Genomic DNA, 23,057 nt, shown 5'->3' with positions numbered 1-23,057 from the left:
AAATTGCGTAACTCTGTTGGTTTTACTGAAAAAACAATCAAATTTGAAGGATTTACTAATTTTTACATAACTTTTAATTGTGCCAAATTAGAAAATTTTAGAACAAGAAATAGGAAGTTTAGAAAATGTTATTTTTTCCACGAAAAAAATCTTAATTCTAAACTTTAGTAATTTTGATGCCACTATAAAAATTGAAAGCATTACTAAATACTTTTAGCACTACATATAATTAACTGTTCCAAATTTTAAAATTTGAGAGCCAACTATAAGAATTTTAGATTTTTTTTTGACAAATTGACCAAAAATTTTTCTTTTTTTCCGTAACTTTGCCGGTTTAAATGACAAGATGCTAAAATTTGGAGAGATTATACTTGTTTTAACACGACTTTTACTTTTCCCAAATAAGAAAATTTAAAGAGCAAGAAACATTAATTTCAGTTTTTTAACAGTATGAGGGTGATAAACTACGCATTGCTAATTGGACGTAAAGGGCAGCGTGGACGAGTGGGCAATTTATCACAAATTTCACAACAAATGGTAATTTATTCTTGGCAGTAAGTGACACAGCTTCGTTTTCTTTTTACCACGACACGATTTTCCGAGCGCGACTTCATTATCCGTTCACTTCTCGGTGATTGCAAATTTTCCTTTTTGCATTTTCCAACGTAGAACGTTTTAATTCGGTCGTTCAAAAATCATCAAATCCTGTGTGACCGAAACCTTGAATTTCTTCACGTGACCTTTGCACCGGTTCAACTGCATAAAAACAATATTTTTATTCATTAGTTGGCGGTTTTTATTAATTAATGACAGGCCTTCCTCCGAAAGAAACAATGAGATTTAATTAGAGAAAAAATGCTTCTGCAAAAAAGCGATTAGGTGATTAGTAAAGCTGCTTAAAGCTTGTGTCTAGAAGGCGTTGCGATGAGGTCTACCAACTGATTAAAAATTAAATAATATAACAATAATAAATCGTAATTTTTACATTGATATTGCGTTACCTTATAAAAATAATCATTAAAATGCAAACGCGCATAAATTGAATCGAATTAAAATAAATTAAACCGATTCCTCTAATTAAATAAATTATGATATAACGAGACGAAAAGTAAAATTCCGGAGTCCCTCCACGCTCCGTCGTCGATTTACCAAAGCGGATATCGTCCGCTCTTCGGTGTTAAGGTCGTCCTGGCGAAGAGAGAGTATTGTCCTGAGGTGTGACATGCATTTGGGGGCTCGCCGAGGCCGTACAAAGAGGGGGTTCAGCGAAAGTAATCCAGAACTTAAGATATTCCGGTGGTCTTACCAAATAGTCGCGATTGCGTGGACCACGCATTCAGAGTGCGTGTGGTGTTGAAGAAGTGCGAAAGTGTGTTTCTACATCTGTGGGAAGACCGGTAAGGAGCATCTATGGAATTATCGCGTTTTTCGGAAAAAAACTTGCTTGGATGAAACTTATTTTGATTTTGGAAGTGTTTGTAAAATTACTTTTTTTTAAGATGTTTTTGGGGTTTTTTCCGGTTGTGTTTATTTCCGCTCCATTGTCAATGTCAGCCGACCGCTCAAAAACTGTGGTAAATCAAACTCGAAACCATTTTGCGGTCCAACGCTCCCATTGACATCAAAACAGAATTTTCAAAATTTGCGGAGCGAAGATCTCAAGGACTCTAATTAATCCAAAATTTTAACACGAATTAAGTAACGGAGAGTTTTGTTCACATAATTCAGGTTGCTAAATTTGAAAGTCATTAAAGCACTGACCCACATTTCCACATTTTTTTCCTTATTAAACATTAAAAAATCGAAGTTTTTTACGCAATTATATCGATTTTTTACCCGCGAAACTTGGACGAGTAGTGACATTTAACTTCGCAGTCATGAGTCGTAAAGAAACCGCGTAATTGCCGGTAAAAACGCAAACTGCCGTTTGTGGCAATTATGGATTTCCCAGGAGTGAGAACAATAGGTCGGGTTTTGAAACGGAAAGATTTATGCAAATTACGGTTGGTAATACTGGGGAGATGCACATGTGGGTGAAAAAGGTATTAAGTTGCCCTTAATCTAATTACAATAACGAGTGAATGGTACAATAAGACAATCAGCATCAAGGTGAATAGGTGGGTTCTGTTAGGGCTGGGCAAATGTGTAATGCATAACGCGGAAAAATCGTTGCATCAATTGCATATTTTAATGTAGAATTGTTTTCTGCAATATGCAGATTATTACGTACAAAAATTGCATTGTAAAGGTCATTAATTTCCACGCCAATCTGTGATTACAATGATAAAATTCTTCGCAAATGGGAAAAATATATAGTTGTTGCATTAATGTAAAGATCACTGAATGCTGATCAGTTTTGCATTGTCAACTTATTTAAATGAATAAACAATGATATTAAGTTGGTAAAACTGATTTTGAAAAGTGCCCATTATTGACTTTTTCCACTTTTCCTTCATGGTTACCAACATATCCTTCGTCCTTGAGTGGTAAAGTGAAGGAGTGCGTAACCACACCCTTTTTTTTCCTAATTTAAAAATTACCACATCCAACTAACTAGGTTAACAGAAAAGAAAGTACAGTAATAACATCAATTAATTCCCATATTTATTTTCCCAAAAATGATGTATTTCCTATTTCGTCGTTACATAAAAACTTTACCCGCCTTTTAGTAATGAATTACACTTTCATTAGTTGACATGTAGTAAACAAAGAAAATACAACTCTGCTTGACGTAACCATTTATTAATGTACTTAACAATGCGATTTTAGACACACTTCGTTGCGCGCATACATATTTTCGAAGATCAAAGCGAAAGAAAGCGAGCGAGGGCGTAGCAGTGATCACATTGAAACCACTACTTTTTTGCACGCTTTTGAACTGCACCTGTCGGGTTAAATAGGCTAATAAAGAGACGTGTGATTTTCCAATCGCTGAATCATTGTTTGCACCAAAATCGCTCAGATCTATATTATAATATTATAATGGTTTCGTACCGTTGAAAATGGACTCAAGGTTCCTGCTGACTGCAGAATTTGTAGACAAACTTGAGGAGTGGCCTTGAACTATCCGACAGTTTTCGTTCCAATTTTTGGCTCAGTTCCTGCTAATCTGGCACTTTTGGGCAAAAATTTGAATGGAATTCTCAAGGTTAATTTCGACGGTTTAAAAATTCAGAGCAGTTATCTGATTGCGAAATCGAAAATACTTTCAGTTTCAGTTAATGACCTCTATTTTGTTATATAACTGCATTTTGGATAAAACCTGAACTTGGGTTAGCTTCATTTAAAATCTCAGTTCGCAATTCATGGAAATTCACGTATTTATACCAAGTTTCTGGAAATAGACGCAATGCACGGTCATGATAAAACCGCAAGTTGTGCTGACTTCGTTCATTTTTGCATTCTGAAGAACGCGTTTTTGTTTAAATTTCGATTTTCGAGCTCTCAATTGCAAATGTCCGCCCAAGGTCACAAATTTTCAAATTTTTATTGTGTAATTCGCTTCTGCCGCAAATGTTGCAATGGCGCAGTTGTGCGAATTAGGTTTTGGGGTACAAAAGACGGTCGTGGAATTGTTTCTTACCGTTTTTGAAGAGGAGTTGCATCTGAGAGGAATTTCACTTCACTTGGAGCATCTTTGAGGGCACCCACTAATTAACTACGCAATCTTGATTCACAGCAACTTTGATGTCAAAATGGCAAATGTTTAATTCTGGGGGACAATGATACCAACTTTGTCATCTCAAAATTTCTAAAGTTCATCAACTTGAAATTAAAAAGTAACCGTCAAAATGGACATTTGTAACATAATGGGTTATTTTTGCTGCAGAGAATTTACTAATTTACAGAGTATTTTCAGACATCAGCGGGACTTCAAAGGGATAAGTTAGATACCTGCAGTAAATACATGTCAATTTTGATTAATAGATGGCGCCACAACTAAAAGTATTAAAATTCGCAAAACATAATGATGAAAACCAAAGTGTTAATGCTAAATAAGAAAAACAAGTGAATTTGCTGACGCTCCTATAGTTTGTACAGTGAGAGATTGAATAACAGAAAAGTCACTAAATCTACGCGATAAAAATTGTACAGTCGCGGTCAAATTATTTTGGACGTCAAAATAATTTGATTGTCATAAAGTGTAAAGCACCCTTTATTTACTTCATCATTACTGTCACTTTTGACAAAATTGCTGAAGTTTCACATGTCAAATTGACAGAAATGCATAGACCACACTCAAATTTTCAAAATGTCAAAAAAATGACGTCCAAAATATTTTGACCGCGACTGTACCATACGCGCGAAATTTAAAATAACAAAATAACCCCAGTTACTGACAACCCTGTCAACCTATTTCGCGTAGGAGTTTAGTGTTTTTAGTGTATTTTGTAGCATAATTTGCTACCAACCTATATGTCAACTGTCGAAATCTCCCAATCTCTCATCGGATAAACTATACAACTTGGTGACAATTTGACAAAAGTGACAGTTCTTGTTTGACATTCCTGACTTGCAGGAGTTTTGAATAACCAATCACAGAACCGCATTTTAATTTCGGCGCCTACAAACATTCTCTGCAGGAAAAATTGCCTTTCGACCCATCGTAAAGTCAGTTTGACGTTTGGACCAAGTTTACCAACTGAAATTTCAATTTTTAAGCTTTAGAATAAGCGAAAATAAAATTATTTTATCCTTGTAACTCAGAAAAATGGAAAACAATGTAAATCGTGCGTTATTTACTAACAATTAAACTAATTTCATTAGAGCACGACCCATTGTTCCAATTTTTGTTGTCTTTAAAACCGTTTATATTTATTATCTAAGCAATTGATATTAATCGCACCTTTCAATTTTTTTCCTCGCATAAAAATACGCAGAACCAGTTTTGATCCGCATGCTTTAATTATTATTTCGCAATTGTATCATTTTTTTACGCTTGAGTGAGTAATTCTTTGCAATGCAATGAAGAACATAAAAGTTGTAGCTCTATAATTCCACTTAAGGCAATAAAAAATAATTGTGGCGTTTAAAAAAGGGAACTTTATGGACTACAAAACCCGGAAAACTTTACTCATTGTGTTATCAATGTTATCATTATCAACAAGGTTACAATAACGTTATCAAAATTTAACAGCCCCTTGTGGACACGCAACCAACAAAACAGCGCTACTTCCGTTTCCGGATCTAATCGCACTGTTTAACTTTTTTTGTTCAAGAATTCAAAATGTGGCACTTTTGGGCACTGTTCCTCTTCTTCTCCCCCCTCGTCTTAACTTTAGAGTTGGAAGTCATCAACCAATGGAATCTGCTAGATTTGAACATTCCGTACGACTACAACATGATCAACAACTTCAAGTGATGACTTTACCTCTCTAAGAAAAGAAATTAACACTGTCATTCCAGACCCGAAACGAACGTCTTCACCGGAATCGAAATAAGCCACGACCGCATCTTCTTGTCCATCCCCAGGTTGTGGTCAGGCGTCGCGGCGACTCTCGCCGTAATCCCCAGGACCACGCCTCCAGGAACAAGTCCACGATTGATGGCGTATCCTAACTGGGACTTTCACGGTCTTGGAAGAGGCCAAAATAACAGTTGTGATGGATTAGCGTCGGTTTATCGCATCAGGATTGACTCCTGTAACAGACTTTGGGTAAACTTAAAGAAATTGAAAGATTGACAGGAATTAGAACGTTGCTCTAGGTACTAGACGCCGGTGTTAACCTCTCCCTGGAAGATTTCCAAAGAGTTTGTCCTCCGAAGTTGGTGATCTTTGATTTGCAAACGGATGAGGTGGTCAGAACTGTTATTTTCCCCCGGGAAGTCCTAAGGCCGAACTCGCTTCTAACGAATTTGATTGTTGATGAGAGCGTGCAAGGGACTTGCGATAGCGCTTTTGTCTACATGACCGACACAGCAGCCCCAGGTGCTTGTGTAAAAACCAGTTTCTTTCTCTTAAGGTTGTTTTTAGGTATGGTTGTTTATGACGGCGTCAGAGACACGGCCTGGAGAATCATGCACCCCACAATGTTCCCTGACCCCGACTTCTCCGATTACACGATAGCTGGGGAACGTTTCACCCTCATGGACGGCATCGTCGGGATGACCTTCTCCGCCAAGCAAGGGATGGTCTATTACCAACCCCTCGCAACAGACAGGTGTGTATAATTGGTTGCATACCTCTCACCCCCTTTGTAGGCTTTTCAGTGTCCCGACTTCAGCCCTGCGAAAAGGCCCTCTAGCTCTTGGAGACGACTTCCCTGTGACTTTAGTGGGGAAAAAATCCTCTCAAGGTTTAGGTCTAGCGGTTGATCCTCGAGACGAGACTATTTATTTTAGTCCAGTGAGGGAAACTTCGATCGCTTCCTGGAATCCTCTGACGAACCAACAAAAGTAGGGTGGTGGTGAGGTTGGGGTTGGTACTACTGTCTGTTTTTGCAGCCTTGTAGCGTACGATCCTGAGAAACTTCAATTTGCGGCGGAGTTAAAATGGTTAGAAGAAGACAATTCGTTGTGGTTGTTGAGCACCAGGTTCCAGAAGTTCTTCAGGAGGAGTGTCAATCCCAATGAGATTAATTTGAGGATAATCCGAATCAACACGTCTCCAAGGGTAGCGACAGGATTGACCAACAATTTGTACTTCTAAGAAACAATGTCACTATAAATTTATTGAATAGATATTTATTTTTTTACTCATGTAAAAGTTTCTGTATCTGACTGGTTTTAGAAGTGTAAATAAATATGATGAGAAATTGACAAATATTTTTGCAGATAACATTTGTTTTCCAGAAGAGTGCTGAGCCTTCGCTGTGCAAATTTGTATAATGAAACTAGAGATTTTGTTCGAGGAATTTTCGTTTATTCACCTTCACCTAAATTTCTGGGGTTTTCCAAATGGAAAATACAGCCAAGGCAATAAAATAACTATAACGCGAAAATATGAAAACCTTTTTAAACGTAAATAAGTGTTGTTTATCAATTACAAAAAAAACTATAAAGGCAACAAGTAATAACAATAATTTAGCGCACAAAGGAAAATTTTCGCTAGCAAATTATGACGCGTGTATTCAATTGCCATAATTGTGTTTAAAAATGAAAATCCAAAAGTTTTCATATCAAATTTTTGACTTTCGGAAAATCTAAGACCGAATTCTTAACTAAAAAATCGCGAGGAAAACGATGGCGAAAACCGTTTCTTTCCATCTGTCGTAGTTTCCGAGATATTGAGCGATACTTTCAAACTTTCAAAAATTTGGCGCTCTGGCGACTACCCAAAATTTCAAACGAGCATAACTCAATTATTTGTTGACGCACGTTGAAAATTCGCCCAGTTTTGGATTCTGCGTGAAGTTCTGCGTAAAATGAGCAAAAATAGTTTGAGTTTGCTCAACAAATAAACGAGATATTGATCAAAATTTTGGAATTTTTTATTTTGCCGATAAACCAAAAATTTTCAAAAAATGTGTTTAGAGCTGTAACTTTAGTAATTTAACCGCCACGGTAGTGAAATTTGGGGAGGTTATTAACTGAGACTTGCTCATTAGACGTGCGAAATTGCAAAATTATAGAGTATAAGACACAATCTATGGAATTTTTGTTTTGAGAATAAATCAAAAAATGTGTTTGGGGCTGCAATTCTGGTAATTTTAACGCAACGGAAGTTAAACTGGGTGAGCTTACTAATTTAGTTGTGGTTATTAACTATGCCAAATAGCAAAATTATGAAGCAAACGAGACAAATTTTGGAATTTTTCATTTGTAACATTAACAGAAAAATACATTTTTTAATTCAAGAGCGTGTAGCTCTGGCAAATTTGACTTCAAAACTATCAAATTTTGAGAATATATTCTCTTGAACTCGTGTATTAACTGTGTCAAATTTCAAAATTGTAGAGTTAAAGGGACAAATTTTGGAATTTTTTATTTTGACGATAAATCAAAAATTTTTAAAAAATGTGTTTTGAGCTGTAACTCCGGTAATGTTAACGCCAAGGCAATGAAATTTGATGAGGATACTAATTTAAATGTCGTTATTAACTGGGCCAAATAGCAAAATTATAGAGCAAACGAGACAAATTTTGGAATTTTTTACTTGTAACATATTATTAGAAAAATACATTTTTTAATTCAAGAGCGTGTAGCTCTGGCAAATTTGACGCCAAAACTATCAAATTTTGAGAATATATTATCTTGAATTCGTGTATTAACTGGGTCAAATTTCAAAATTGTAGAGTTAAAGGGACAAATTTTGCAATTTTTTATTTTGACGTTAAACCAAAAATTTTCAAAAAATATGTTTAGGGCTGTAACTCCGGTAATGTTAACGCCATGGCAATAAAATTTAGTGAGGTTATTATTTAGATGAGTTTATTAATTGGGCCAAATAGCAAAATTATAGAGCAATCGAGACAAATTTTGGAATTTTTTATTTGTAACATTTACAGAAAGCACATTCTTTTTTATTCAAACGCCTGCGTGAAGTTCTGCGTAAAATGAGCAAAAATAGTTTGAGTTTGCTCCACAAATAAACGAGATATTGATCAAAATCTGTTTTTATGACGACTTTTTTTGGTGATTTTGAATGTTTTTTTGAGGCGAAAACGACGTTCAATACTTTTGAGTTATAAATCAATCGAAAGAGCAACTCTAAATGTATCAACTGGCCGAATTTCACACCGATAGGTGAAAACGTTTAGGTATGGCGGCCAAAAACCAAAAAATTGAAAAATTTTGATGGATTTCTATCGATTAAGTTGAAAATTGTTTTCGCTAAAAAAAACTATGGAATTTTGGCTGTATAATAAAAGCAAATTTTGAAGGAAAAAGCGCGCGAAAAACGACGGCGCAAACAGTTTTTTTTATCTGTTGTAGTTTCGAAGATATCGGGCATCAAAAATTAAAAAAAAATTAAAATCAACTCTCCGAAACTTTAAACGGTGATAACTCGGTTATTTGTTGTCGTACGTGGATTTTGGGCTGGGATTTGGAATCTGCGCGAAATTCTGCGTAAAATGAGCTTAAATACCGCAAGTTTGCTCCAACAACAAGCGAGATATCGACCGCAGAAGTTCGATTTAACTTTAGTCAAAAATTTTTTTCAACAAAATAAAATTTTCGGAAAATCTAAGAACGAATTTTTAGCTAAAAACCGCGCGAAAACTGAATTTCTCCATGTCTCACAGTTTTCATTATCGAACCCATTTGTGTCCTCAAAAACGGTTCGCTTCAAAGGTCATCAAAACAGTTATTTATCAGCGTCTTCTAACTCCAATTTCGTTAATTTTTCCACAAACAGAGAGAAAGTTCTTTCCGTTTCTTCCAGTACTTCGTGACGTCACAATTATTTTGTGAATTCCCGCACGACGTCACCACCAATCGAACCCGTTTCATGGTTCTTTTTCTTTCAACCTCTGACCCAAACATATCAACAGCCGGCCCATCTTTTGCAATTGGTGGAAATGAGAATTAGTCATCTGACGTCGTAAATAAGTATATACCGTTTTTTCATTGTCCCAAGTTAAGTGGTAGTGGTAGTGTACTCTTCGACCACAGCACATCTCAAAAATGGTTAAAGGTAAGTGACGAGTTTGATTAATTTAACTTGAAATGAAGAGCTCGAGGTCGAGGTGATAAACTCGCATTTTTGCAGTGAAAGAAAGATGCGTATCGGCCTCCGTTTTCTTTTAAACTGTTTTTGATGGGTTTTGGTGACATTGTCGATAACAATAAAGCAGGAAATGTTTAATATTTGTAAATGTATGCTGGTGCTGATGAGAACAATAGGAATTTTGTTGATTTGGCGTTCCTTTCTAAGATGGTCTTGAGCATTGACTAAAATCTAAAATTCTAATGTGGGCATCGAGGTTTTTAAGTTCGTAAATATTAGTAATAAACAAAATGATTAAGCAAGCTTTGAAATGAGATTTATGTTGGTAAGGTTAATCTCACAACAAGCCTACCAACATGTAGAAACACAAGGACTTCTAGGAGTCAATTTTCTATTCCATGCGAGCGGATTTCTCATTTTTGCGCTTATCAATGCAAATTTTGCTTCAACTACTTAACTAGATAATTCAAATTTTTGAAATATTTTATTTTGAGGATAATTTTTTTTTATAAAATATGTTTAGGGCTGTAAGTCTGGTAATTTTAACGCCACGGTAGTGAAATTTGGGGACGTTACTAATTGGGACTTGCTGATTAGACGTGCAAAATTTCAAAATTATAGAGTATAAGAGACACATTTAAATTTTTGTTTGGAGGATTTATCCAAAAATTTCCAAAAAATGTGTTTGGGGCTGTAATTCTGATAATTTTAATGCAACGGAAGTTAAATTTGGTGAGCTTACTAATTTAGATGTGGTTATTAACTGTGCCAAATTGCAAAATTATAGAGTTAAAAAAACAAATTTTGGAATTTTTCATTTTAGTGTTTAGGGGTGTAACTTTGGTAATTTTAACGCCACGGTAGTGAAATTTGGGGAGGTTACTAACTGAGACTTGCTCATTAGACGTGCGAAATTGCAAAATTAATAGAGTATAAGACACAATCTATGGAATTTTTGTTTTGAGCATAAACCAAAATTTTTCAAAAAATGTGTTTGGGGCTGTAATTCTCGTAATTTTAACGCAAAGGTATAAGATAAGTTAAATTGAGTGAGCTTATTAATTTAGTTGTGGTTATTAACTGTGCCAAATAGCAAAATTATAGAGCAAACGAGACAAATTTTGGAATTTTTTATTTTGACGATAACCCAAAAATTTTTAAAAATATGTTTAGGGCTGTAACTCCAGTAATGTTGACGCCAGGGCAATTAAATTTGGTGAGGCTATTAATTTAGATGTCGTTATTAACTGGGACAAATAGCAAAATTATAGAGCAAATGAGACAAATTTTGGAATTTTTTATTTGTAACATTAACAGAAAAATATGTTTTTTTAATTTAAGAGCTTGTAGCTCTGGCAAATTTGACGCCAGCACTATTAAATTTCGAGAAAACATTAATCTAACCCCGCGTATTAACTGTGCCAAATTGCAAAATTATGGAGTTAAAAAGACAAATTTTGGAATTTTTTATTTTGACGATAAACCAAAATTTTTTAAAAAACGTGTTTAGGGCTGTAACTCCAGCAATTTTAACTCCATGGTAGTGGAATTTAGTGAAGTTACTAATATTGATGTGTTAATTAATAGAGCCAAATGGCGAAATTATAGAGTAAACATGACAAATTTTGGAATTTTTTATTTTGACGATAACCCAAAAATTTTTAAAAATATGTTTAGAACTGTAACTCCAGTAATGTTGAGGCCAGGGCAATTAAATTTGGTGAGGCTACTAATTTAGATGTCGTTATTAACTGGGCCAAATAGCAAAATTATAGAGCAAACGAGCCAAATTTTGGAATTTTTTATTTGGAAAATTAGCACATAAACACATTTTTTTAATTGAAAAGTGTGTAGCTCTGGCAAATTTAACGCCAAAACTATCCAATTTCGAGGAGTTTCTTCTTTGGACTCGCCAAGCTGAAAGCCACGACAACGATTCCCAGTAAATCCCTGAAAGTCGTCCATCCAAAACAGAATTAATTACTCGGCGCACTCCATTATAAAAGTCCCCTCGATTGAAACTTGTCTATTATCTTTTTCACCCATCAGAGACTTCCTATAGTCCCATATGGTCAGTTCCCGCGACCATGTAATCAATTTTCTCGTTGATCAAACAATCAAACAAATTCTGTTTTGCTCAAATTTGCATTAAACGTGACAAAATGAATGTTGTACACAGTTGGTGGTAGATTCCTCTGGAGGTCATCAAGTTATGGGCGATCTTGACATTGCGGATCATTTCAAAACATACCATTAAATTAATACTAATTAAGTGGGAAAAATGATGAAACCCGCGTCCGCCAAGTTTGGCAGTTATTAAGGATATTTCCGTCAGTGGCTTCAATGTGACAAGCGCGCTTTCGGAAATATTTCCTTCGTTTCTTCAGGCGTTGTGCCCCACGCATCGCAAACTTGACATTGCCATTGTATGCAGGAATCCGCACTTTTACTATCTCAAGGTTGAAGCTCATCTGTTTACGCGCGTTTCCGATCCAAATGCAGGCGATAGGGGAGTTATATAAGAATTGAAAGTACCAGAAATTTGTACAAATCGGTTCAGTGTGTTGCCGCTGTGAGAGTTTGTGGTCGGAAAATGGTGGGCATGGGACAATGGTAGGCACGTGGGGCAGACTCCTGCTGCTTCTCATTGCAGTCTGCGAGTGTCATCATAGGCCCTATTCCTATCAGTTCGTAAGGAGGGATTACACGGTTTTTGCGAAAAACGAAGGTAAATTTAAAACGGGTGGAAACTTCAAGGGTTTGATAAGGAAGTACGCACTTTCACTTAACCACTTGAGGAATTTAGTGTTTGTTTTGGTGATAAGATCGGCTGGAAAATAACAATTGTGATAAGGAGGAATTTTTGGTACAAGTGGCTTGAAACGACACTCGCCGCTGTGTGAGATAACTTCTATTTTTCCACGTTTAGAAATAATTTAGAAACAGTGTGGTTGGATCGATGATTTCTCTTTAAAATGCAAATATTGCAACTCTGAATTGGAATTAATCAGAAAATTCGTTCTTTCGGCGCTCGTTTGGTTCAAATGATGCGTGAAGTAGAATGAGCAGATGGAATTGAGGTCTGTTTGTTTCTTAGTTTGAGGTTTCTTCATCTTTGCCGATGTGTGACTAAGTTCACACCTCAGTTTTCAATGTTTTCTTTGTGGCAAAGAATGAAAGGTTTTGTACGTTTTTCTATCAACTATTCTATTAGAATGGGTTGAAAAAACTGCATTTCACCTCGGGTGCTAACTTCAATTTACTTGAAAAATTAGCAAGATCTAAATCAACAATTTCAAGATGTCATTGTATTTTTTTTTAGAATTCTTTGTCATTATTTATTTTTTCACCAGAGCAGCACATATTATGGAAATCAACTAATTTAAATTACTAATTTTACTCTCCGTTCCGAATGAATGTTAATCGTAAATTTTAAATACCAGTAATCTCAAAGAGATTATCGTTGTTAAACGACTTATTGTTTACAAATAAAAGATAATTCTTCTTTTAACGAGCGCAGTTTTCAGAAAGACACATTAAAGACAAATAAAGTAGCAAATTGTGATAATTTCTACTTAGTTTTGCGCAGACAAATAATAAAAGATGCGGTTTCCAATAAATTTATTCATGTGTCGCCCAATAAAAAGCTCCACTGACGCACTACTTGTTTATTCACCTCGAAAAATTACCGTAAATTTTGGGTTATCGGACGATAACGAAACTCGTGCACTTTTTTTAGCTAAATATTTACGCCCAATGTCTACACGTAATCATTCATAATAGAACACAAAAAAAGAATTTAGATCATGAATAATTAAGCGTGGAGTTATACAACGTTCACAAAAACTCAATTGAATTATGTAATCATTTAGACATGTAGTAGATGTGATTTGAGGTCAATTCCAGATGAACGGAAGTGATTTGGTGACAGGTTAATTTCTTGTTTTATTGTTGGCGAATTTGTCGGTTTGAAATAGTGTTGGGATTGGAGGTACTGGTCGAGACTCTAGTGATTCGGTCGATATGTCGGTTATTTACGAAGGAATGATAAAGTATTCGGTACTCATTTTACGCAGAATTTTGCGTAGAATTCAAAAAGGCAAGATTCGTTAAAATCGGTCCAGAAATAACTGAGTTATGAGCGATCAAAGTTTTGGATATTGGAATTTAAGTTGGAAAAATTTCAAAGTTCGATATCTCCGAAACTAAGAAAGATTTTGAGAAACGGTTTGCGCCATTCTTTTTCTCGGCTCATTCTACTTCAGAATAAATCCTCAAAAGTCGAAAATTCGATAGTCAATTTTTTGGGCAAAAAAAATTTGCGACTCAATCGATGAAAATTTTTCAATTTTTCGTTTTTCGATTGTCCCTCGTAAACTACTTGCCCGATCGGTATGAGATTTGGCCAGTCGATAGATCCCGAGCTTCTCTTTCGATCGATATATAATTCAATAATACGAAACTCAGTTTTCGCCCCAAAACAACCGCTTGAAATTGACTTTAAAATCACCCTCTGAAAATCTAATTCGGTCGATATCTCGGTTATTTGTCAAGGAAATTTAAGCTGGATGGGCTCATTTAACGCAGAATTTTGCGCTGAATCCAAAACTAGTTTTGTTTTTTTGTCAGTCAACAAATAACTGTGTTAGAGCCGTTTGAAATTTCGGCTTGTCGCCAGAAGTCTTTAATTCAGGCTAGGTCGCTATATCGCGTATTTATAAAGCAACTGTAACGTATTGGTACTCATTTTACGCAGAATTTTGCGTAGAATCCAAAAAGCAAAATTCGTTAAGATCGGTTCAGAAATAATTGAGTTATGAGCGATCAAAATTTCGGATATTGGATTTTGAGTTGGAAAATTTTTAAAGTTCGATATCTTCGCAACTAAAAAAGATTTTGAGAAACGGTTTGCGCCATTCTTTTTCTCGGCTCATTCTACTTTAGAATAAGTCTTCAAAAGTCAAAAATTCGATGGTCAATTTTTTGGGCAAAAAATTTTTGCGACTCAATCGATGAAAATTTGTTCCTCGTAAACTACTTGCCCGATCAATCTGAGATTTCGCCAGTCGCTAGATCTCGAGCTCCTCTTTCGATCGATGTATAATTCAATAATACTTGACTCAGTTTTCGCCCCGAAACAGCGTCTTGAAAATGACCCTAAAATCACCCTCTGAGAACCTAATTCGGTCGATATCTCGGTTATTTGTTAAGGAAATTTAAACTGGATGGGCTCATTTAACGCAGAATTTTGCGCTGAATCCAAAAATATTCTTATTTTTTTCGTACGTCAACAAATAACTGAGGTAGAGGCGTTTGAAATGTTGGGTTGTCGCCAGAGGGCCAAATTTTTAGAGGTTCGAAAACGATTTTCCCTGATATCTCCGGAACTATGGCAAATATGAAGAAACCCTTTTCGGAATTGTTTTTCTCGCATTTTTTTACCTCAGAAATCGATCTTGGATAGTTCAAATTCAAAATAGTATATTATGAAACGTTTTATAATGAACATTTTGCCGCACGCACGTTTTTAAAGTTTTAGCAGCGGCAAAATGCATTATGAACAAGTATCATACGCTATTTTTTCTATTTTGCCTTATTTTAAACGAAAAAACTTGATTTCGAAATCTAGGGAATTTTAGGGTGGTTGGCATTTGTAAAATGTTCGGGAAAAAAATTCGAAGTAGCCAAATCCAATTTCAGTCAGTTTGACAGGTGTCACGTTTTGAGGTTACCGGAGCGCAAGAGAGCCAAGAGAGCGAAGATGTTGATCATGATCATGATGGTTCTCTTGCATCCCAAGAGTTTTTCTCCGATGAATTATTAAGCCAAGTACAACAAGAAATAATAGTGATCTATTTATCATGGTTTATCAAAACCAAAATCTAAATTGTCAACGTTGACGGCAGGTTGACGGTTTGTCTGTTGCAAACCTAAGAAAAATATATGCCCCTGGGAATATTGGTACGGGATTCGTCCATTACGATACCGAAATACGCTCAAACGCGTATCGAAATATCTTCATTATGAACGCGAAATAGAAAATGGTATATTATGAAACGCGTTTCATAATGAACATTTTGCCGCACGCACGTTTTTAGGACACGACGAGCGCAGCGAGGAGTGTCATAAAGTAGTAAGTGCGGCAAAATGCATTATGAACAAGTATCATACGCCATTTTTTCTATTTCGCCTTATTTTAAACGAAAAAACTTGATTTCGAAATCTAGGGAATTTTAGGGTGGTTGGCATTTGCAAAATGTTCAGGAAAAAAAATCGAAGTAGTCAAATCTAATTTCAGTCAGTTTGACAGGTGTGACGTTTGAGGTTACCGGAGCGCAAGAGTGCCAAGAGAGCGAAGATGTTGATCATGATCATAATGGTTCTCTTGCATCCAAGGGTTTTTCTCTGATGAATTATTAAGCCAAGTACAACAAGAAATAATAGTGTATTGATCGATGTATCATGGTTTTTCAAAACCAAAATCTAAATTGTCAACGTTGACGGCAGGTTGACGGTTTGCCTTCTGCAAACCTAAGAAAAATAAATGCCCCTGGAAATATCTTCATTATGAACGCGAAATAGAAAAAAAACCTTTTGAAATCGTTTTTTTCGCACTTTTCTTCCATAAAAAATAATTTCAAGACCAAACATTTAAGAGACTTTAAATCTAATTAAATTCGGTCGATATCTCTCTACCAAATCGAATTACGTAATAATTTAGACATGTACTAGACGTGATTTGAGGTCATTTCCAGATGAACGGAAATGATTCGCCGACAACTTAATTTCTTGTCCCATTGTTGCCGAATTTGTCGCTTTAAAACAATGTTGAGAACCGAAGCCACCGATCGAATTCCAATGTTCCACTCGTCGCACCAAAATGACAGGAATTTTTAATTCCCACACACCATTACTGTGCACATTTTCTTATTTGTTTTTCCGCGATTGTTGACTAATTATACGCACGTTTGAGTTCAGATCTGTAAAGTTCAAGGCGATTTTTTTCCAGCCGATCGATGGATGTGCATGATTTTCGGCCTGTGTGTCATAGATGCGAGTTTCGCAGAGAGACCGGAACTGGGGATAGTCTACCAGTGGAAGCAACTGGAGTTTGATTACGCCAATCCTCAAGCGCGGCAGAATGCCATCGATGACAAGACTTTTATTCCGGGGAAACCTGCGCCGATCGACATGGATGTTCACTATAATCGTGTCGCGAATAAACGAAATCGCGTCTTTGTGACCATCCCGAGGTTCCAGGAGGGAATCCCCGCCACTCTGGGAATAGTCAGCGACAGGAAATTGAATGAGAATCCCATCATCACGCCGTTTCCTTCGTGGAGTTGGCACACGGACCCCAAGAGATGCAAAAGAGATCGCCTGATTTCAGTCTACAGGATCATGGTAACTTAACACTCTCCGTTGGTATGTCTGTTAATTTGTTGTTAGATCGACGAGTGCCAGCGGCTGTGGATCCTCGACACCGGCCGCTTCCTCGACGAGCAAACCTGTCCCCCCCAGATAATCGCGTTTGATCTAAAAACCAACACACTCATTCATCGCTTCGAAATCCCCTCGGATCTCTTGGAGTCGCGGTCAATTCTAGTGACGCCGGTGGTGGACGTGCGGGACCCCCATGGAGAATGCAGAGACACCTTCGTCTACGTTGCCGACTGTCAGACGTACTCCATCATCGTCCACGACGTCCAAAGAAACGCCGCTTGGAAAGCAACGGACAAGACGATGTACCCGTACCCCAACTACGGAACTTATAAGATCCTGGGGGACAATTTCGACTTGATGGACGGCGTGTTGGGCATGGCGCTGTCACCCAACGTACCTGGAGAGGACCGGATCTTATTCTACCACGCCATGTCGAGCCCCACTGAGAATTACGTGTACACTTCGGACCTCCGCAATAGGAGCAGATTCGAAGACAATCCTGAATCGTCCCCGGAAATATTTTATGTAATTTTTCCAACGTGTCTAAACCCGGTTTAACACTTTTTTGCAGACTTTCCAAGGACAGAGACGGACTCAGTCCGCCGCAGAAGCAATCGACAAAGACGGAATTATGTATTTCGGCCTCATGGAAGACGTCACGTTCAACTGTTGGAACACGCACACTAATTACGGCCCCAAAACCACACACGTTATTTCCAACAATCGCTACACGATGCAGTTCGCCAGTGGCGTTAAAGTAAGTGGTCTGTCGAATTTCCCACACACTCATTTGTTTTGTTAGGTTGTGACCAACAATCGCGGAAAACAAGAAGTGTGGGTGTTAACCTCCAGGTTCCAAAGAGTGGCCACTGAGACTTTATCCTCCAGAGAGTTCAACTTTAGAATCCAAGCCGGAAGAACTGAGGATTTGGTGTTCCAAACGGTTTGCAAAGATAAGGCTGGTAACGGCGGCTATGGCTTCTTGAGGAATAATTAAAGTGCCCGCGTTTTGTGTTTTATTTATTCTGTTAATAAACGTGTTATTTTATTAATACAACTGAGTTTTTGTAATTTTTTATTTGCTAAGACACTATACACATATTTTATATACTCTGCATAACACAATTCTACTCTAATTTAGCCTACAAGGAAGGTACGAAGAGCATAGCGGTTGTCATAAAGAGTCCTTGAACTGTGAAATCCTGCGGCCGTAACAAAATATTCAAAATTCCCAATAACAAATAATCTGCAACAGATTTCTCGAGGAACCTTTAATTTAAAGTACCTTTTCCTTAGTGACGGTCACGAAGTCTAAAAACCTGCAACTTCTTCATTAGCACCACTTCACCTCAACTGTAAACTTACCAATTCTTTTTAGCTTTGGATGAGTTGACTATTTGAGCCAAAAGCAGCGAAAGCAGCACCACCTGAGCTGCATTAAAAACGTTTGATTTTAAGTTGGGGAGATAAGAAATGTCTGCGAAAGAAGTGGCCATTCTTTCAGTTGGTGATTGTCGGGAAATGCGACGCGTGGCGTCGGAGTTGTCGACTGAGCGACGCCGAAATAGAGTGGCGTCGTTGTGGGTAAGTTCTCGTTGCTCGCTGAGTTGGCGACGAGAACTGTCAGTTGCGCGAATGACAGATGAGCGGTCTCTCAGTTGACGAATGTCTCTCTCGTTGTTTCTTTCAGTTTCGCGTCTTTCTTCATCGGCTTGGCGACGAGACTCAGTTGATCGGGCCCTCAGTTGGCTATTATCAACTTGGCGGCGAGAGTTGTCCCTTAGTTGACGAATATCAACTTGGCGACGAGGGTTGTCCCTCAGTTGATGATTATCTCTCTCGTTGTCTCTTTCAGTTTCGCGCCTTTCTTCCTCAATTTGGCGACGAGAGATGTCAGTTGATCGAGTTCTCAGTTGACGATTATCAACTTGGCGACGAGAGTTGTCCCTCAGTTGACGAATATCAACTTGGCGACGAGAGATGTCAATTGATCGGGCCCTCAGTTGACTGTTATCAACTTGGCGACGAGAGATGTCAGTTGATCGGGCCCTCAGTTGACTATTATCAACTTGGCGACGAGAGTTGTCCCTCAGTTGACGATTATCTCTCTCGTTGTCTCTTTCAGTTTCGCGCCTTTCTTCATCAACTTGGCGACGAGAAATGTCAGTTGATCGAGCCCTCAGTTGACGATTATCAACTTGGCGACGAGAGTTGTCCCTCAGTTGACGAATATCAACTTGGCGACGAGAGATGTCAGTTGATCGGGCCCTCAGTTGACTATTGTCAACTTGGCGGCGAGTGTTGTCCCTTAGTTGACGATTATCTCTCTCGTTGTCTCTTTCAGTTTCGCGCCTTTCTTCATCGGCTTGGCGACGAGACTCAGTTGATCGGGCCCTCAGTTGGCTATTATCAACTTGGCGACGAGAGTTGTCCCTCAGTTGACGAATATCAACTTGGCGACGAGAGATGTCAGTTGATCGGGCCCTCAGTTGACTATTGTCAACTTGGCGGCGAGTGTTGTCCCTTAGTTGACGATTATCTCTCTCGTTGTCTCTTTCAGTTTCGCGCCTTTCTTCATCAACTTGGCGACGAGAAATGTCAGTTGATCGAGCCCTCAGTTGACGATTATCAACTTGGCGACGAGAGTTGTCCCTCAGTTGACGAATATCAACTTGGCGACGAGAGATGTCAGTTGATCGGGCCCTCAGTTTACTATTGTCAACTTGGCGACGAGAGTTGTCAGTTGATCTGTCCCTCAGTTGACGATCTCTTTCATTGTTGCGTTGACGTGACTCTCTTTCAGTTGGCTGACGACGCGAATCATCAATTGATCGGATTTCACGCCGTTCTCTGATGTCAATTTGGCGAGATAATCTGCCAGTTGTTCTAGAGACAGATAAACGATCTTCAGAAAGTCGACTTTCTCGAGATAATTTGTCAGAATTGTCAGTTCTAACGACAGATCGGTCTCTCTCGTTGCGTCGACTTGAGTCTCTTTCAGTTGATCGACGCGAGTTATCTGTTGTTCGGATTTCACGTTCTCTGTCGAGTTGGCGAGATAATCTGTCGGTTGCTCCAGAGACAGATAAACGATTTTCGGAAACTCGACGGATATCTCGTGGCTCGTTGGACAGTTGACGAGATAATCTGTCGGAATTATCAGTTGTTCTAACTCGTTCGGTTGATTGACGACGCGAGTTGTCTATTTTTCGGATTTCACGTCGTTCTCTGTTATCGAGTTGACGTGCTAATCTGCCAGTTGTTCTAGAGGCAGATAAACGATCTTCAAAGTCTCGTCGCTCTTCAGAAAGTCGATTTTCTCGATTAAGTTGACGAGATAATCTGTCAGATTCGTCTCTCTCGTTGCGTCGACTTGAGACTCTTTCAGTTGATTGACGCAAGTTATCCGTTTTTCGGACTTCAAGTTGACGAGATAATCTGTCGGTTGCCCTAGAGACAGATAAGCGGTTTTCAGAGACTCGACGGATATCTCGTCGCTCGTTGGATAGTTGACGAGATAATCTGTCAGAATTCTCCGTTGTTCTGGAGACAGATGATCGCTCTTCAGATGTGCGTCCACCTCTTTCGTTGTTGCGTTGACGTGACATTCTGTCAGTTGATGGTCGCGATAATCTGTCATCTGACGACCTTCGATGAATCAGTTGACGTCTTTCTGCAGATTCTCTCGTGTCACGTTGTCGAGAGAATCTGTCAGCTGAGTTGTCAGTTCGATCTTCTGAAACTCTCCGTGTCAACTGACGGATGTCGCTTCCAGTTGACTCTCTTCTGTCAAACTGTCGAGATAATCTGTCGTTTGGTTGACGCCGAGCAACTGATCGATCTTCGAAACTCCGTCGAGATAATCTGTCAGATGTTTCTCGACGAGAGTTGTCAGTTGTTCTAAAGACAGATCTTCGTGTCAGTTGCCGAGCGTCTCTTTCAGTTGACTGGCGCCGGAAGTTTGATAGAGTTTCAAAATTTCTGTCTTCTTGAGTCAGTTGGCGAATGTTTCTGTGTTCGGTTTCGTGGGCTCGTTCGGAAAGTTGACGAGTGTCTTGCCTGGACAGTTGACGAGACTCCCGCTCATTGGCCCCAAGTTCTCGATATAAAAATTCGTTACGCCGGACGTCTCTTCCTGCGTCCGACGTTTCGTAAGATCGTTGCCAAATGCTTCCAAAAAAATTTCGGTCGTTTTTATCATCGATTCGTTCTCTGGTGAGTTGTCGTTGAGTTTCGAGAAAGCCATTGGTTGACGTTAAACATAAGAGTAACAGTAGCAGAGCTGAGTAACCAATCGTTTTTACCTGTTGCATGTTGGAAGACAACTAAAGACTATTTTTCTTCAAGCTGATGACGTGTATAGTTAGTTTGGTTTTTAAAAGACGTTCTAGTAACAAATGCTTCGACTTTCTGAAGGCAAATCCTCGCTCGAACACCTTTTATACTGTTCCAAAGGGTTGGTTATTTCACACAAGGGTGAGCTCGTTTAGACGCAATCAGGTGGCGACAAAATGCATTGCCATAATTCAATTTTAACCCAATTTGTTTGGAGCGGCGAGCTACGCTGTTAAACACGCGAAAACACGACTAATCAATCGTGGAAACGAAACAAGATAGATTTAATAATAGTTGTGCTAAAATACAACAAGAAATTGACGAATTTAATAATAAGATTTGAAATTTTTTATTGGTGCTAAAGGGCGAGTTTTATTTTTGCAGTGTAGAGTTGGGAGCATGGACGCAGCTGATAAGAACTGTTTTATATGAAGTGTCGCATCTGGTCGTTTCGAATCTATTAAAGCCATCAAAGGCGGCGTGGGACGAACAATTTGCCACTACATCGAAAATAAACGATAATGTGATGAATTCGTGTCATATTAATCACATTCTAACCACTTTTTGTTTTTGTTACGCAAATAAGCAAATTCAGTTGCATTTTAGTTTTCAATAACAAAAATTATTTTTCTCCATCTAATTCGGTCGATATCTCGTTTATGTAAGAAGCAATTCTAGCGTATTAGCGCTCATTTTACGCAGAATTTCCCGTAGAATCCAAACAGGTGAAACTCGTTAAGATCGGTTTAGAAATAACTGAGTTATGAGCGATCAAAATTTCGGATATTGGATTTTGAGCTGGAAAATTTTCAAAGTTCGGTATCTTCGAAACTAAAAAAGATTTTGAGAAACGGTTTGCGCCATCGTTTTCTCGGCTCATTCTACTTTAGAATAAGCTCTTAAAAGTCGAAAATTCAATGCTCAATTTTTTTAGGCAAAAAATTTTTTCGACTCATTAATAAAAAATTTTGAATTTTTCGTTTTTCAATCGTCCTTCGTAAATTACTTGCCCGATCGATTTGAGATTTAGCCAGTCTATAGATCTTGAGCTCCTCTTTCGATCGATATATAACTCAATAATACTTAACGCAGTTTTCATGCCGAAACAGCGTCTTAAAAACGACCCTAAAATCAATCTCTGAAAATGTAATTCGGTCGATATCTCGGTTATTTGTTGAGGAAATTTGAGCTGGATGGGCTCATTTAACGCAGAATTTTACGCTAAATTCAAAAATATCTTAATTTTTCTCTAGAAATTGATCCTAGATAGTTCGAATTCAAAATTTGCATTTTTTCAATGTAGAAGTTAGCTGCCTTTCAGTCTCTATTTCAGACTCGGTCGGTATCTCGCTCATTTATAGAGCAGTCTTAAAGTATGTGCTCATTTTACGCAGAATTTCACGTAGATACCAAAACTAGCCGATATATTCGCTTACGTCAATAATTAACCGAATTAGAAGCGTTTAAAGTTGCAGATAGTGAATTTTTAGTTCCTGAACATAAACCTCGATAACTGCGAAACTAATTCAAATAGAAGGATGCGGTTTTTTACCACTGCTTTCCTAGCGTTTTTTTTACCTAAAAATCATTAAAAAATTTAAATTTTTTTGAAAAATGCAAGCCTGCATTCAAGTGTTTGTCGTTATATAACTCAGGCTCAAGTCCAAAC

At 37.8% G+C, this 23,057-nt stretch overlaps 3 protein-coding genes across 5 annotated transcripts; 2 read left to right on the top strand and 1 right to left on the bottom strand.

Moving 5' to 3' along the window:
• Positions 1 to 1,152: 1,152 nt before the first annotated feature.
• On the top strand, positions 1,153 to 6,763 carry yellow-e (L-dopachrome tautomerase yellow-e). Of its 2 annotated transcripts, none has more exons than XM_088041762.1 (6): positions 1,153 to 1,397; positions 5,220 to 5,358; positions 5,407 to 5,656; positions 5,707 to 5,929; positions 5,975 to 6,161; positions 6,202 to 6,415. In XM_088041762.1, the coding sequence occupies exons 2-6, from the start codon at positions 5,228 to 5,230 to the stop codon at positions 6,398 to 6,400; spliced, it is 990 nt and encodes a 329-aa protein (XP_087897888.1). In that variant the 5' UTR covers positions 1,153 to 1,397; positions 5,220 to 5,227; the 3' UTR covers positions 6,401 to 6,415. The 2 variants fall into 2 exon arrangements, with proteins under 2 accessions (XP_087897888.1, XP_087897889.1); XM_088041763.1 differs by lacking the exon at positions 1,153 to 1,397 and adding an exon at positions 6,445 to 6,763 and having other exon boundaries at positions 5,222 to 5,358; positions 6,202 to 6,396.
• Positions 6,764 to 9,318: 2,555 nt separating this feature from the next.
• Positions 9,319 to 18,110, top strand: LOC148170823 (royal jelly protein-like protein). 2 transcript variants are annotated; one of them, XM_088040893.1, is made up of 5 exons: positions 9,319 to 9,577; positions 16,620 to 17,014; positions 17,060 to 17,578; positions 17,625 to 17,810; positions 17,856 to 18,110. In XM_088040893.1, the coding sequence occupies exons 1-5, from the start codon at positions 9,568 to 9,570 to the stop codon at positions 18,048 to 18,050; spliced, it is 1,305 nt and encodes a 434-aa protein (XP_087897019.1). In that variant the 5' UTR covers positions 9,319 to 9,567; the 3' UTR covers positions 18,051 to 18,110. The 2 variants fall into 2 exon arrangements, with proteins under 2 accessions (XP_087897019.1, XP_087897018.1); XM_088040892.1 differs by lacking the exon at positions 9,319 to 9,577 and adding an exon at positions 12,129 to 12,338.
• Positions 18,111 to 18,115: 5 nt separating this feature from the next.
• LOC148170822 (uncharacterized) lies at positions 18,116 to 21,460 on the bottom strand. The gene is made up of 2 exons (XM_088040891.1): positions 18,419 to 21,460; positions 18,116 to 18,372 (listed from the first exon to the last, which is right to left on the bottom strand). The coding sequence occupies exons 1-2, from the start codon at positions 21,364 to 21,366 to the stop codon at positions 18,330 to 18,332; spliced, it is 2,991 nt and encodes a 996-aa protein (XP_087897017.1). The 5' UTR covers positions 21,367 to 21,460; the 3' UTR covers positions 18,116 to 18,329.
• Between the last annotated feature and the right edge of the window lie 1,597 nt (positions 21,461 to 23,057).

Source organism: Gnatocerus cornutus, chromosome 7 (assembly GCF_029298725.1).
Source record: "Gnatocerus cornutus isolate USDA-ARS CGAHR chromosome 7, icGnaCorn1.1, whole genome shotgun sequence".
Classification (NCBI taxonomy): domain Eukaryota; kingdom Metazoa; phylum Arthropoda; class Insecta; order Coleoptera; family Tenebrionidae; genus Gnatocerus; species Gnatocerus cornutus.
This window is presented reverse-complemented; position numbering and strand designations above follow the sequence as displayed.